Source organism: Saprolegnia diclina (assembly GCF_000281045.1).
Source record: "Saprolegnia diclina VS20 unplaced genomic scaffold supercont1.7, whole genome shotgun sequence".
Classification (NCBI taxonomy): domain Eukaryota; phylum Oomycota; class Saprolegniomycetes; order Saprolegniales; family Saprolegniaceae; genus Saprolegnia; species Saprolegnia diclina.
Window position 1 is genome coordinate 1 of NW_008246074.1, and position 13224 is coordinate 13224.

Below are 13224 nucleotides of genomic sequence, written 5' to 3' on the forward strand. Positions count from 1 at the left end.
TAGCCTGGAGTCGACGAGCTGGACCCGTGCGGCAGCTCCATGCAACACCGTCATTCCAAAGCAACGCAGTTTTCTTTATTCAGCAAACAACAAACCTCTTCTATTACGACACATCGATTCCATCGACCGAGTGCACTTCGTTGTGTGGTCCAGCACCGTCGGTCGCCGCTCGTCCTGGATATCGGGACCAGCATCATACAGAACGTTGGCCGTCCCCGTCCTGCCTTGCGCTACGACCTTGGAAAATGAGCGGCGGGATAGCGGAACCGTTTGCTTGTCGAGAATGGCACTCGCATTGATATAGATGCAGGCAATATCGGCTGCAAGGCCGCGTCAATTGCCGTTGCATGGACAACTGTTTGCAGCGACAAATGACAGCGTTGCCAGCAACCGCCGGAGGAGCGCGTTGGCATCACGAGGTCGGGTTGTGCAAAGATCAGCTTTCATGTGGTACATACCACACTATATCTGTACTCTTGCGAGCCGCTGGATGTGCCAGCAAACGAGCGGCGCCAGAAAACCATGGACGGCGCGAGCATATCCTGGTATAATCTAATTGGACCTGGGATTGGCCGACTGACCGTACGGTACGTACACGTAGTACAATACACAATGTACTATTACATGAAATGTACGGCGCCAAACAGAAGTGCTCCAAGATCGGGATCGCGCACGGCGGCTTGGTCATCGTTGGCCCGACCCACTTGGAGCGAGGGCAGCGAGAGCCAATGTATCGCGCTTCACTCTGACCGTGTGCTCTTTTTCACAAAGTCTCGTCTTCTCTTGTAGAGCATGTCAATGTCAATGGACCCAGAGAGTTACATAGGGACATCCAGTTACTACGAGACTCGACAATCTAGAACCGACTGCACTTTGCATCGTGTGCGCTGTGGAGGAGGCAATGTGGCTGGCGTGGCGGTGCCGAGAGGGCATTGCGCGAGTCCAAACTGCAGCATTTGTGCCACATCTTGCGTGGTAATGACACGAATATGCATCTTCCATGTCGCTTTGTAGGAGCAGACTGGACGACGCGTGTGCATGGTGACTTCTCTCACGGTCCTTGCTTCGATAACCAAAGAGCGATAGAATGTCCGCTGTCGACTCGACATGGCTTGGCCGAAATAGAGTATGTCGACGACCGATCCATCTATCCATATCCATCCATACTACCGAATCGACGCTGGGTCTTCTTCGCTCTCTTTCCGGTACCGCAGAATGGAAGCGAGGGCTAGTCAGTATGTAATTGTCGTGCACCCAGAACGCAGTTCGAAGTGGAAGCAGCCGGAACCAACTGCATTGAACCTCAGCCACGATACACACGCTCAATAATTGCACGCACAAAGGCGCGTCGTCCGCGACAAGCAAGCACGGCACGGTGCGCTCTGTACTTGCCATGAAGCTGCCCAGCGTAGCAGCTGCTGCTGACCCGATTCAAACATATCAGGGTGCGGCGGCTGAGAAATCGAGTACTGGATTTCTGAGCGATTCTGTGTGTTGGTTCTGATCCGACGTCATCGCGACGACGTCGCCGCTGAGTCTGTCTGCCTCGCGCCACACCGTTCCTTCCGCTCTAAGTCCTCCAGACGTGCTCACAGAGACAGCGTCGTCCGACCAAGTGCTTGGGATAACTAAATGGTTAAATTACTAAATAACTACTAAAAGGATGGGATCTACACTAGAAGGAGGGCTCTACTCGGCGGCGAGAAGGCGCGCGACATGGTACGGCGTTGGCGCTTCGAGCAAAAGCACTTGGACAAAGGTCTCGAGGAGGCAGCACATTTGGTGCAAATACTTGATGTCGAGCGACCGGAACCACGTCGAGCGGTCCAGCACGTCCTTCCATGCGCGGAGGCTACGGCGGTTGCCGTTGATCTTGAGCGTGTTGACGAAGCGCTTGAACGCTGCGTAGCGCTTCCAGACCGTGTGCGTGGCGTCGCCGAGGCAGTACTGGATGCAGTACTCGGCGTGGCGATCGCTGCCGTCCGGCATCTCGACGATGCGGAAGCTGCGCAGCGTGATCTTGGCGCCGAGCGGGCGGTGCGGGCTCAGAAGGCGCATCCACGGGTACGCGCACTCACCAAACGGTGTCTCATACAGAAGGCCCGCGAGCGGCTCGAACGTCTTGAAGACGTCGCGCTTGCCGTCAATGCCGCCAGAGTACAAGAGCGACTGGAGGTCGCTCGCACCAAACGCTGCGACGCTGTTGGCCTGAAGCTGGTTGTCTTCGTCAATGTCTTCAAACCAGCCCCAGCCGCCGTCGTCGACATCGGCCGACGTCGGCTCGTCGACGACGTTCGCATGCAGATCGGTGTAGATCTCATTAAGACTGGACCGGATCGAGTTGACCGCGCGCTGGACGCGGCGGTCCGTGTCCGAGAGCGCACCGTCCGAGTCGACGGGCGCTGACGACGACCGGCGCACCTTCTCGGTGGGCGGGCGCGCAGTGGGCGACGCGAGCGCGGGCTTGATGACGGTCGTCGTCGCTTGCAGGAAGGGGTTCATTCGCACACCGCCGGTCGAGAGCATGCTTCTTCGAGGTGCATGTAGTGGTGGAAGGTAGAGGTTGAGTCGTCGACCAAGAGCTTGGTCTTCTCGTGCTTGGAAAATGAAAGAAGTTGCGAGCTTCTCAGGCTGCCACCTGGTGCGCGCTTCATCTTGGGTTCGGTGCCGCGTGTTGTGTTACACGAGTTGTCCCAGAGACCTCTCTCCCAACTGCTCTCGGGTTAACCATGTGGTTTGTATACGAGAGTCTCCTGGACTCTCTTTCCGCGCCTTTGTGGAGAGTCGACGATGCACTTGCGTATAGTATGGTATACACATGTCAAGTCAAAGTCGCAACGGGGTGCTGACGACTGCAAAACCACTTGGGCGTATCCGGACTCGTGCTTACGTTTGCAGTGGTATTCGATTGGTATCCGGACGCGAGTAGCTCGCGTTTGAAGTTCAAGGTTTGGTCGGGGTGGGCGCGTTGTATGAGCGTTTGTATAGGCGACTTGCAGTTCGCAAGTTCAAGGCGCGGCTTCAACCCGCTTCCTACGCCTGTCCCACCCGTCGCCGTCCCACGCCGTGAGCTCGCGCGTCCTGATTGGACCTAAAGGGAGCGAACTTGGCGGCGATGGCCGGCGTGTCATCCGTCAACTCAAGGGCAATCGCGCAAGGTTGGACAATGGCCACGATCCGCGAGATAGAAAGAAGATCCGAATGTCGTGTCAACGGCGCCTCTGGTCCGCGCCCGGAGGCGAGATACTCCTCGCCACAAGAAGCGTGCGCTGCCACCTCGTGGTGGTGGCGGGGCGACGAGATGTTGCGCGACGCACTGCTTGAGCTCACCACTTGCAGCTACCACCGTTGTCGTCGTCGTCGTGATCTTGGCCGCAAGCGACTGAGAACGACGGACGATAAAGACAGGTCGACTGACGCACGCGTTACGCAGCGGGAGCAATGGAATCTTGGTTACCGGTACACGGCTTTCCTTCTCGCAGACCAAAGGGCATTGAATTAGACCTGTCGTGATCACGACCGCTCGTTGCATAAACCTGGCGCCAGATAAAATTGCGTGCGCTTGGACAAGGTTGTTTTAAGGCGAGAGCAATGGAGATGGATGGACTAAGATTTGGTGCATGTAGGTGCTCAAAGCAGTGTCTTTGTACAGGCTATTGAGGAGGATGCGAGCCACCCAAGATAGCTCCCACGACGCAGAAAGAGGGCAGTACGATTGTCGTCGTGTCGAACCGCAGTAGCAAGAGCACGACGGGCCGATTGCGCGAGGCTCTGGCCGAAGAACCGACATCGTTGGATACGCATGCGAGTGTACATTGCATGTGCTTTGGAACGCAAGCAAAGTGCTACGACATGGCGCAGGCGTAAGGCCGCGACACGACTGCGGGTCGTGCCCCGCTCGCTTGCCCGCCGACCGATTGGCTTGGCAAATTTGAGCGCCAGCATGAGATTGAGATCCGGCAGGAGAACCCCGTCGCACGCCAGCGCGGCATACTGATTCCAGTCGATCGCATGTAGACCGACTCTGTGCATGCGCTCGTTGGCGACCGTCTCGATCGCCAGAAGGAGCGACAGCAGTTTGCTGTGTCCCGCAACACCAGCAGCTATTAGCGCTGAACCATTATTGTGATAATCAGCATTTTTGTCGCCCCGAAATGGGGTCTAATTCGTTGACGTTGTTTTCTACCGGATGCTGCCGGACGAATAATTCGTCCATCCGCCCTGATAATTCGTCCGGATGGGCGAATAAACAGCTCAGATTAGGCTCAAATCCGCCAAAAACGCTGATTATCACAATATACACAAATTGTACTATGTGAGAGTGGAGAGTGTTTGGCGAGAGGCAGCTGCGAGAGGCATGACAACTTCAATGGCAGCATGCGAGTGAGCGAGAGGACTCGAGAGACGGGCAAGAGGCGGTAGTATTACGTGTCGCACGCCATGCCGACGAGCCCGCGCAAAATGCAGTCGCGAGTCGTGGTCATCCACGCCTCTGCCAGAGCATGTGACGACACGCTACGCAGCGCAATCGTCTCAATGGCCCATATCTGTCCATGTACGCTCGAAAGCGATGATGCTACAACCGTTCGCATCTGCATGATAGCGGTTGTCGATCTTTCACTGGGAGAGCGCGACAATTTTCGCTGTTCCAGGTTCTTCTCTGTACTAGTAGTCGACAAACTGTGTACTAAGGGAAGTAGTGGACAGGCAATGACATCGACCGGGCACTGCGGTATGGGCGAGTGTGTAGTGTGGAAGCAGTCGCCACGTCGACTTCCTCCCGAGCTACTTCGCAACGTTACGATTCAGGCCACGTTGAGAGCACACGCTGACATCGTTCATGCAGCAGATTAGCAGGCATCGTGATTTGAGTAGGCCCTAGATGCCATCACAGCCAAGACTCCGAGCATGCCAGGATCACGAAAGCCAGCGACTGCATGCATACATCGAGAGGGCGTGTTCAGACGCTCAATCGCTATCGGAATCGGACCCATAGTACCTATCAAGCCCACCGTTCCACGAGTAGTAGCCGCCGACCGGGTCAAAATGCATGTCGTCGGTCGTGTAGTCGTCGTCGACTCGACGCGTCGCGGTGTGCTGCGTCTCGTGCGTGCGCCGAGCCTGCGCAGGCCGGTCCGTCGCCACGTCGTCTTCGCGCTCGCGGCGGCGGCCCGAGGCCACGTACGCTTGGAACTCGGCGATCGCTTGCTTGAGCGTGTGGTTGGGCAGGAGCGCCTTCGTCGCCAGTTTGCAGTTGGTGATCGGACTCGTCTCGTGCGTCTGAAGCCACTTCGCGATCTGCGCGCGCTCGTACGTATGGCCATCGCTCGCGACGACGGGGTCGACCATCATCTCGTGACCGATCGGGCACCGGAAGGACGCAAGACTCGCCATCGCTCAATCTCAATCGACGAAATATTCTTAGAGGTGGTTTGTATCAGTATTTGTGGACCAATGAATGCCGCGTATCTCTTGATACCTCGGTATGATTGGTCAAAATAAGAAAATTTACCCAATAGCGCCTTCGGACGTGTCAAGTGCCCACAAGCTTCCAGAACCAAGCAGGAGCTGCTAACGTTAGATCAGTATTGCCCACTGCAGGGCGACTGCGTCGTCCGAGGCTTGAACTTTGTCTATGCGAGAGAGGAACCCCGCTATGTGTGCCAATACCGCCGGGAAGGCAGTGCTTGGAGGCTCGCAAAAATGCATGCCAGGATGTGGCCGATCTCATCTTACTACGTACAGTATATCTCTACGATCGACTCTCACGGCCGTATGCACGGCGCCACTGGCTCATGCAGCTCAAGGTCGATCACCACGGCGGCCGGAGGCAGGAGATGCATGCACTCGGGGTCGCTGGCGGCCTCTACGGGTGCGACGACGAGCAGACGCAAACCGACGCCCACTAGGATCGCGGCGCCACACACGGCGAGCGTCGTCGTGTTGAGACACACTTGGTTGACAACAATGAACCCGCCAAGAGCAATCGGGATGACCATGGCGACGCTCAGCGCAGGCGTCGAGAGGCCCACTAGGCAACATGTCATCGCACGTTTGAATCTCTTCGTCAGCGCATTACCTTGGAAGGGACGGGGGAGGTCGGGATATGTGTAGCGGAGGCGCAAGGCGGCTACGCTCTCCACCAATTGCGTCAGCGACGAGAGGCCGTTCGTGATCCCCAAAATCGTGCTAAAGTCGACGAGACACATGCCGACGCTGATGGCGAGGATGCAGAGAATGGCTCGGTGCGGTGTCCCCGCGGGCCCCGTGCGCCTATTTGAGTACCTGGTGCGCACAGTCTATGAATTCAACGTACTTGGCAAAGCAAACTGGCGCGAGACCCATGTCGGCCATGCCGGCGAGGCGGTACCCGTTGGCGGTCGTCTCGGCCAAGTAGAGCCCAAAGCTGCTGGCGGTGTTGGAGAGCGCGATCCATGTGCCAAGACCCGCACCGCCGATCGCAGTCGCAATGACTGGGTACCTGCCATCGCTCCACGTACGGTAGTCGGGGTCGTTGACGCCCGCGGCCGCCAATAGTGGCAGCAAGTACGATGCGATCGTCATCGCCAGCGCCAAGCCCATTGCCCGCGGAAACGTCCGCGTCGGGTCGGCGACCGCGCCGGCGTACGCGCCGGTCGCATCAAAACCGCGAAAGTTCCAGCAAAGGAGACCAAGCAGTTGCGTCCAGTTGGGGTCTGGCCGCATGACCATCCAATTGGCGACGTCCATCCGGGGCAGCGCTACGACGCAGAGAAGCGCGAATGGCGTCAAGATGAAGACCGAGAGGTACACGAGCGCATGGCCGACGAGCTGGATGCCAAGGAGCGACGGGATCGTAAAGACCAATGCGACGCCGAGGCGGTAGAGCGTACGTGGCAGCCACGCCACGTCGGGCGAGACAAACGTGTCGACCACCAAGCAAGGGTAGACGGTCGCGTCGACGACGCTGGCGAGCCAGGACCAGTAGCCGACGAAAAAGCCCATGGAGGGCCCAAGCGCGAGGCCGACCCACGTGCAAAAGCTGCTGTCGACGGGAAACGCGCTGCAGAGCTCGGCAAAGAGCATCGTCGTCGGGAATGAATAGACGATGGGAAAGACGAGCAGCGCTACAAGTCCGATGAGCGGCCCGCACGACGAGACGAGCGCTTCGCTGCCGAACGGGCCGGCGCAGACGCTAAAGTACGTGAGCAGCGCGACGGCGACGACGCCGAGGTCGCGCCTCGAGGCTTCGAGGTGCATGGTGCTGCTGCTGCAATGCAAGGTCAACTAGGCCGCACGTGGTATCCGGCTCAAAGATACGCTGTCCTACTTTGACCATGCAGTGTAAATTCGGACTTGTAAGCCTCGCTTCAGGGCTTTTGCCTTATTTTAGTCTCCGATCAGGATTTAGGTGTGGGATCCACAGCGGCCTTGTCCGCGCAGAGGGCATCCCCGAGCGATCGGTGAAGCATCCTTGACGCCTCCGTGGGAACTCTCAGCGGGTGGTCGGCGTTCGAAGGTACACTGTACTACCATTACCGTTGGCGTTGGCGCTGATGTAATGGCGCCTAATTAGGATACGTGGCTATTTGGGTCACATCTAAAAATAGGGTTTTTTGATGGGCATCGGGCATGGTTTGCACTTGGCATCCGGCGTTCAACGTGACGAGCATGCGATCGTGGATGCTAGGACCATTGCTGCTGCTGGGCGGGGTTTCGAGCCTGCGCTTTGATGGCTGGTACAACTGCAGCGAAGGCACGTTCTGGTCGCGCCGGGTACCGGCATCAGCGCGCCTGCTCGAGGAGCTCGTTGCGCCCTTCGCCGATGTGAGCGCAGTCCCAGCAACGGCGCAGTGTGGCCTGTATTTTTTGCCGCTGTGCTACAAAGGTGTGTGCACCAGTGACAAGTCAATTCCCGTGTTTGTCAAGCGCCTGCCGGCCACGAGCTCGCCTCGCACGGCCAAAGTGCTTTGGGTTCTTCAGGGCGGCCCCGGCGCGTCGTCCGTCAACAGTAGGCAACCTACTCAGCCCACGTCCCTCGACACATGCGATTGATGTATAGTGGAACCGCTCATGATCGAGCTTTACGAGCGACTGCAGCGGACAGTCACGGTCATGACGATGGATCATCGGGGCACGGGCCGCAGCTCCCGCCTCGAGTGCCAAGCAGCCCAGGCCATGACACGCGGAAGCCCAAGAGGCTCCTCGATTGCGATATCCGAGCTCCCCGACTGCCTCCGTGATATCAACTTTGTCTACGGTACACTCGTATTTCAACAAACATGGCATCAGGAACGACGTCTAGGCGCTGGAAATGCTGCTGGTTTCTCGGTCACGAGCGCGGCGCGCGATATCTTGACCGTCGTCGACAGTGACCAGTCGAAACAAGAGGTAGATGCATGTGGCTTTCCCACCTTTGCATTAACCCTTCTCCTTCTAGGTCTACTTGTACGGTGTGAGCTACGGAACGCTCTGGGTCGAGCGCACGATAGCGATTCAGAACGCACAGCCAACGACGGGCGCCAACATCCGCGGCTACGTCCTCGACGGCATTGTGCCCCATTCGGGCCCTGTCCGCCTCTTCTTCCACGACTGGGACCGCGATATGAGCAACGTCGGCGTGCAGTTTCTCGACTTGTGCCGACAGGACGCTTACTGTCGGTCGAAATTCACCAACCAGACACTGCCCGCCACCGTTGCAGCGCTGTACCGCGACGTGGCGGCCGAGAGCACTGGCTGCGCGTACGATGTGATGCACGACACTGTGTGACTCATGGTCTTGTCGCGTAGGACGCTAGTCAACACCGAGTTGGGCGGTCTCGGCGGACTGAAAACCATCTTTGGCTCGCTTCTCATGCATTCGACGTTGCGGCTCCTCATCCCGATCGTGGTATATCGCCTCGCGCGCTGTCGGTCCGACGACATGGAGGTGGCTCCGACGACTTGTAGTGGCGTTGATGGACGACGATCTATGCACAGGTTGTCGTTCGAATCTTCGATTTCTTGTCTGCGCGCGGCTACTTGGGCACCAGTGACGACGACGACGACGCGCTCGACTCGGAGATTCTCTACGCGACGGTCGCCTACGGCGAGATGTGGAACAAGCAGGCGCCGCCTTCGTACGATTCGATCAAGGAGGTAGGCGCCTTGTAGATGCGACGCGGTGTGCACACATGCATGCTAGCAATTTGAGTCGGGGGTCATGGGGCTCAAGGAGTACACGCAGTTTCCGTACTACTGCATGTACACGGCATCAACATCGAGCGACTGCCTTCGGTTCACCGTACGTCCCCATCGTTCTGCAACCTCATACAGGTGTATCGTCGCGACTAGGCTTCGCTCAATGTCTCGTGGAGCTATCCGCTCGACCGCTACGACAACCAGCCGGTGCGTTTTCGAGCCAGCCCTTCACTAGTCAATACGCTACTGTAGCTGCGCATACCGAAAGGCGCGAGTGTGCTGCTCCTGAACGGCGGTATGGACCCGCAGACGCCACTGCACGCGGCACAGAGTCAATTCGAGCAGCTCCAAGGGACACAGAAGAAGCTCCTGACGTTTCCGTACGCCCCCCACGCCATTTCGTACGTCACGTGGATGCACGGGGTACTGCCAAAACGTCGTATTATCAAGACGACGTCATCATGACTGTGAATAGCGCGCTTCGACGTGTGGCGCAGAGCTCATTCTGTCGTATGTACGCGTCGGCGGCGCGCTTGCTGCGCTCGACACGTCGTGCACGAGATATGTTTTGAGGTTCACATTCGAGCTCACGGCGGCGTCGGGCCGGCTCCTCGCGGGCGTCAACGACCTCTACGACGGCGTCCCGACAACAATCTCTGTGCCCGTCAACGTCACCAAGCTGGAACCGGTGACACCACCTCCGCCCACCACCATGCCATCAACCACAAATTCGACGTCGATCGATGTGGGCGCGTCGCCCGTTGCCACGTCTTCGGGTGGTCATTTCGGGGATTCGATGGCGGGGCTCTTTGGCTGTCTCTTTGTTGTTGCCGCCGTCGTGGCCGTCAAGTTGTACCGTGAGAACAAGGCGCTGCGAGAGCTGCATGTTGAGCTTTGTGATGAAGCGGATAACGCCGCCTAGGCCAGCTAGTAATAGTGCACAAGGAACGTCGCTGGGTAGAAGACTGTTCATCACATAAACCCGAGTAGTTCCGTGAGCGCTTCGGTCGCTGGCTCGGGCGACGCGATCGCAGCGTGCGGGCGCTTCTTTGTGGGGGCCGCGGCCGGTGGCGCTGTCGTCTCGGTCGCCGGCGTCGTGTCCATTCCGTCGCGTCCACCAATCACGTCCGTTGGGACGCCACGTCCCATTTTATTGCCGACACACACACGCTTGCGTGACGGCATCGCATCATCGACCTCACCGACAATCTCACCAAGATACTGCTAGTTGCTCTTGTGTCATTTAGTAGGTCGACGCTCAACGGCGTCGGCATCACACTATTAGTGTTGGCACAGGGACGTAGCGGCCTGCAGGAACTCGCCACTGTATCGAGAGACAACGCTCAGGGCCAAAATCACATGCAGTTCTTATATTATCATCGAGGGTGGAGACGCCCTACTTGACGGAGATCGAGTCCGACATGACGGCGATGAGGTCTTCGGACGGAGCTTGGATCTCGTAAGCGCAATGGGCCGCAAGCGTCTTATGGTAGTTGCTCAGGAGCGTTGTCGCCGCCGTGTACGCGACGGGCGCCGGGGGGTCCATGGCGGCGCGCGACGCCGGAAAGCCATTGGCGGCAGCCACTGGCGCCGGCGCCTCGGCCCACGCAGCGACGATCTCGCCGCGCTTTTGGTTGGCCTGCTCGACTTCGAGCGGCTCGGGCACTTCGGAAATATCAATGAGCGCATGGGCCGTCTTGTCGACGATCGCGAGCCAGCGCTCGGCTTCGGTCAAGTGCTTCTGCGTCGCGCTCATCGACTGTGAGCTGTTGCGGTTCATGTCCGACTGGAGCTCGACGTTCTTCTCCATCTAACAATGTCGTGTGAGGATACCTTCGTCGTGGATGAGGATACCTCAAAAAAGTGCTGCAACGAGCGGTCGTCCGTGATCCCCGGGATCTGCAAGAGGCCGTCGAGGTACTGCTGCAAGCCAGCTTGACGCTTGGAGAGGAAGCTGGGATCAAAGCTACGAAATCATCGTCAGCTTGCGGCTCCATCGAGCCAACACAAAGAGGCGGCAAAATGAAGCGAGCGTCTCAGTCGATGGACGAGCCGGGACGCGCCAACGAGACGCGTACCGCGACCACGCGTGTTTGGGGCCACCGACGCTTGCAGCGCCAGGAAGATGCGATCGAGACACGGCCAGCTTGAGATAAGATCAAGCGATTTGACATTCCTCCGACACACAACAGCGTGTCGTCCTCATCCTTCGTATCCACATGGCCGGCCGCTGGACGTCTCGATCGCACCTTTCGCTGGCGGCGCACGCGGCGGCAAGAACACGGCGCGGCCACGATCGCACGCGCCTCGCGACGACGCCGTCCCTCTCCCCAGAGTGAATAAATCATGGCGGGTCCCGGCCATCCAGCGTTTCATCCTTGACGCACCGCATCTGCCTATCGGCGCATGCAACGTACCGGCCAAACCATTGCTTCTCGGGCAGCCGCACGCGGAGCTCGCTCTGGAAGACGCTCTCGAGGCGGCAGTGGAGCTGGTCAAAGTCGCTAAAGCGGCGCGAAATGAGCCAGACGACGCCGCTGCAGCTGATCTAGGAGCGCAATGAGCGCGGTGAGCGCATCGGAGGCTCGCGAACCTGGACGATGAACTCGGTGTGGTCGCCGACCGTCTCGTTGCCCGTGATGAGCGCGCTCACGTTCATTTCGCTCGTCGCTCGCTCAGAACAAAGTGGGGCAAGTGGCGTTCTACGGATAAACATCCGGACAAGCGTAGTCGACTCATCGACTCAGAATGGACTAATCGACTAATAAACTACATATAATCGACTGATCGACTAATCGACTACAACGTCGTACGACTTTGCCGTTGCAAATGCACGCAACGATGAAAACTACGGACAGACCGTCAGCATTGCACCGAGCGGCAACGAGAACATGCGAGGAAGCGTGCGCGGTGGCCACCAGCCTGCCTGATGCCTCGCGCCATGACGAAGGCGGCGCGCTTCGTCATACTTTTGCAGTGTCGTGGTAGGTTCGCGGTATTAGCAAGGCCTGGGTATTAGTAGTCTACTATACGTATATATTATAAGACGGTGGGCACAAAGGCGCGAGCCCAGGAAATCACCTCGTGGCCTCGAGTGTCGATAGCTGCGGACCAGTTTATGCACGCACCAGTCGCACGCCATCTGGCGCGATGTGCAAAGATGCGAACGAAATCCCACTTTCTCACTAAACTACGATCTGAGCGCATTCTCGCATTTGCAGCATGCAGCTCTTCCAGTCCTTACTCCTTCTCGTCGTTGCGTCTGTGGCGGCACTCTCGCCCGCGTACAATGCGACACCGGCGCTACTGCCCGCGTGTACCGAGCCCGCGCCGCAGTCGTGTGCGTTCTACAACGCGTGTCTTGAGGTCGCCCACCCGTGCGGCGCGCAAGGCTACGCGCTTGGCTTTGGCGAGTTTTACTGCAACAAGTTTGCGGCCTACAAGGACAAGTTTACGGCAAACGGCCAGCAGTGGATGTACAACACGATGACGTGCCTCCAGAAGAAGCTCGGCGTCGCGCTCAAGGACCCAACGATGACTTGCGACGCGATCAAGACGTTTGCGTTCGACTCGCACCCCGAGTGCTACACCAACAACGGCGGCCCGAGCGTGTGCGAGCTGAGCCCGCTCAAGGACTGGACCACGGTGCTCCGCGTCGTCGGCCTCAAGACGCTCTTCAAGCTCGACACGATCAAGAACGGTGCGTCGACGGGCCTTGTGTGTATGCACCAGCTCCTCTCGTGGGCCAAGAAGCTTCCGTCGACGACCGACGACCCCATGGAGCCCAACTTGGACTGGAATTTGTAAACGAACTTTTCCAATTCATGACATTTACCTTCTACAAAGATGCCACTGTTTTCGGGTGGACACCTTGTCTGCAATTTTGCGAAAAGGTGCCGCATCAATACAAGCATATACTACCACGATATTATGCTCGGAACCCAGCATTCGTTCTTTTCGTAGTACATCGGCTCGCACATCGACAGCTACCATTCAGCCTGATTCAGCGTGGTTGGTCGTATTCCAAGCGCAAACGCCCGCCGAGCTGCCACGTCATATGAAACC

General features: G+C 58.1%; 6 protein-coding genes across 6 annotated transcripts; 2 read left to right on the forward strand and 4 right to left on the reverse strand.

Annotated features, from left to right (window-relative positions):
* Positions 1–1619: 1619 nt before the first annotated feature.
* On the reverse strand, positions 1620–2702 carry SDRG_02907 (hypothetical protein). The gene has a single exon (XM_008608513.1). It carries the CDS (start codon positions 2524–2526, stop codon positions 1690–1692), a length of 837 nt encoding a protein of 278 aa, XP_008606735.1. The 5' UTR covers positions 2527–2702; the 3' UTR covers positions 1620–1689.
* Positions 2703–4968: 2266 nt separating this feature from the next.
* SDRG_02908 (hypothetical protein) lies at positions 4969–5394 on the reverse strand (the record flags this gene model as incomplete). Its single annotated transcript, XM_008608514.1, has 1 exon — positions 4969–5394. One exon carries the CDS (start codon positions 5392–5394, stop codon positions 4969–4971), a length of 426 nt encoding a protein of 141 aa, XP_008606736.1.
* A 301-nt stretch (positions 5395–5695) lies between these two features.
* Positions 5696–7299, reverse strand: SDRG_02909 (hypothetical protein). The gene is made up of 3 exons (XM_008608515.1): positions 6317–7299; positions 6080–6273; positions 5696–6031 (listed from the first exon to the last, which is right to left on the reverse strand). Exons 1-3 carry the CDS (start codon positions 7237–7239, stop codon positions 5766–5768), a joined length of 1383 nt encoding a protein of 460 aa, XP_008606737.1. The 5' UTR covers positions 7240–7299; the 3' UTR covers positions 5696–5765.
* A 351-nt stretch (positions 7300–7650) lies between these two features.
* SDRG_02910 (hypothetical protein) lies at positions 7651–10081 on the forward strand (the record flags this gene model as incomplete). Its single annotated transcript, XM_008608516.1, has 10 exons — positions 7651–7990; positions 8042–8239; positions 8285–8370; positions 8420–8721; positions 8770–8908; positions 8959–9117; positions 9164–9262; positions 9313–9366; positions 9412–9582; positions 9635–10081. The coding sequence occupies 10 exons, from the start codon at positions 7651–7653 to the stop codon at positions 10079–10081; spliced, it is 1995 nt and encodes a 664-aa protein (XP_008606738.1).
* Positions 10082–10501: 420 nt separating this feature from the next.
* SDRG_02911 (hypothetical protein) lies at positions 10502–11859 on the reverse strand. The gene is made up of 4 exons (XM_008608517.1): positions 11753–11859; positions 11577–11707; positions 11014–11125; positions 10502–10969 (listed from the first exon to the last, which is right to left on the reverse strand). The coding sequence occupies exons 1-4, from the start codon at positions 11816–11818 to the stop codon at positions 10556–10558; spliced, it is 723 nt and encodes a 240-aa protein (XP_008606739.1). The 5' UTR covers positions 11819–11859; the 3' UTR covers positions 10502–10555.
* A 491-nt stretch (positions 11860–12350) lies between these two features.
* SDRG_02912 (hypothetical protein) lies at positions 12351–13087 on the forward strand. Its single transcript, XM_008608518.1, has one exon. The coding sequence runs from the start codon at positions 12382–12384 to the stop codon at positions 12964–12966; it is 585 nt and encodes a 194-aa protein (XP_008606740.1). The 5' UTR covers positions 12351–12381; the 3' UTR covers positions 12967–13087.
* Positions 13088–13224: the final 137 nt, after the last annotated feature.

What these genes read in the sequence shown, in the direction of transcription:
- SDRG_02907 (XM_008608513.1), bottom strand. Translation starts at nt 2,526, where the DNA reads ATGCTCTCGACCGGCGGTGTGCGAATGAACCCCTTCCTGCAAGCGACG.
- SDRG_02909 (XM_008608515.1), bottom strand. Translation starts at nt 7,239, where the DNA reads ATGCACCTCGAAGCCTCGAGGCGCGACCTCGGCGTCGTCGCCGTCGCG. An exon ending in GCGCCAGTTTGCTTTGCCAA is followed by an intron (nt 6,274 to 6,316) that starts GTACGTTGAATT and finishes GTACTCAAATAG; the next exon opens with GCGCACGGGGCCCGCGGGGA. An exon ending in CCTCCCCCGTCCCTTCCAAG is followed by an intron (nt 6,032 to 6,079) that starts GTAATGCGCTGA and finishes CATGTTGCCTAG; the next exon opens with TGGGCCTCTCGACGCCTGCG.
- SDRG_02911 (XM_008608517.1), bottom strand. Translation starts at nt 11,818, where the DNA reads ATGAACGTGAGCGCGCTCATCACGGGCAACGAGACGGTCGGCGACCAC. An exon ending in ACACCGAGTTCATCGTCCAG is followed by an intron (nt 11,708 to 11,752) that starts GTTCGCGAGCCT and finishes TTGCGCTCCTAG; the next exon opens with ATCAGCTGCAGCGGCGTCGT. An exon ending in GAGAAGCAATGGTTTGGCCG is followed by an intron (nt 11,126 to 11,576) that starts GTACGTTGCATG and finishes ATGATTTCGTAG; the next exon opens with CTTTGATCCCAGCTTCCTCT.
- SDRG_02912 (XM_008608518.1), top strand. Translation starts at nt 12,382, where the DNA reads ATGCAGCTCTTCCAGTCCTTACTCCTTCTCGTCGTTGCGTCTGTGGCG.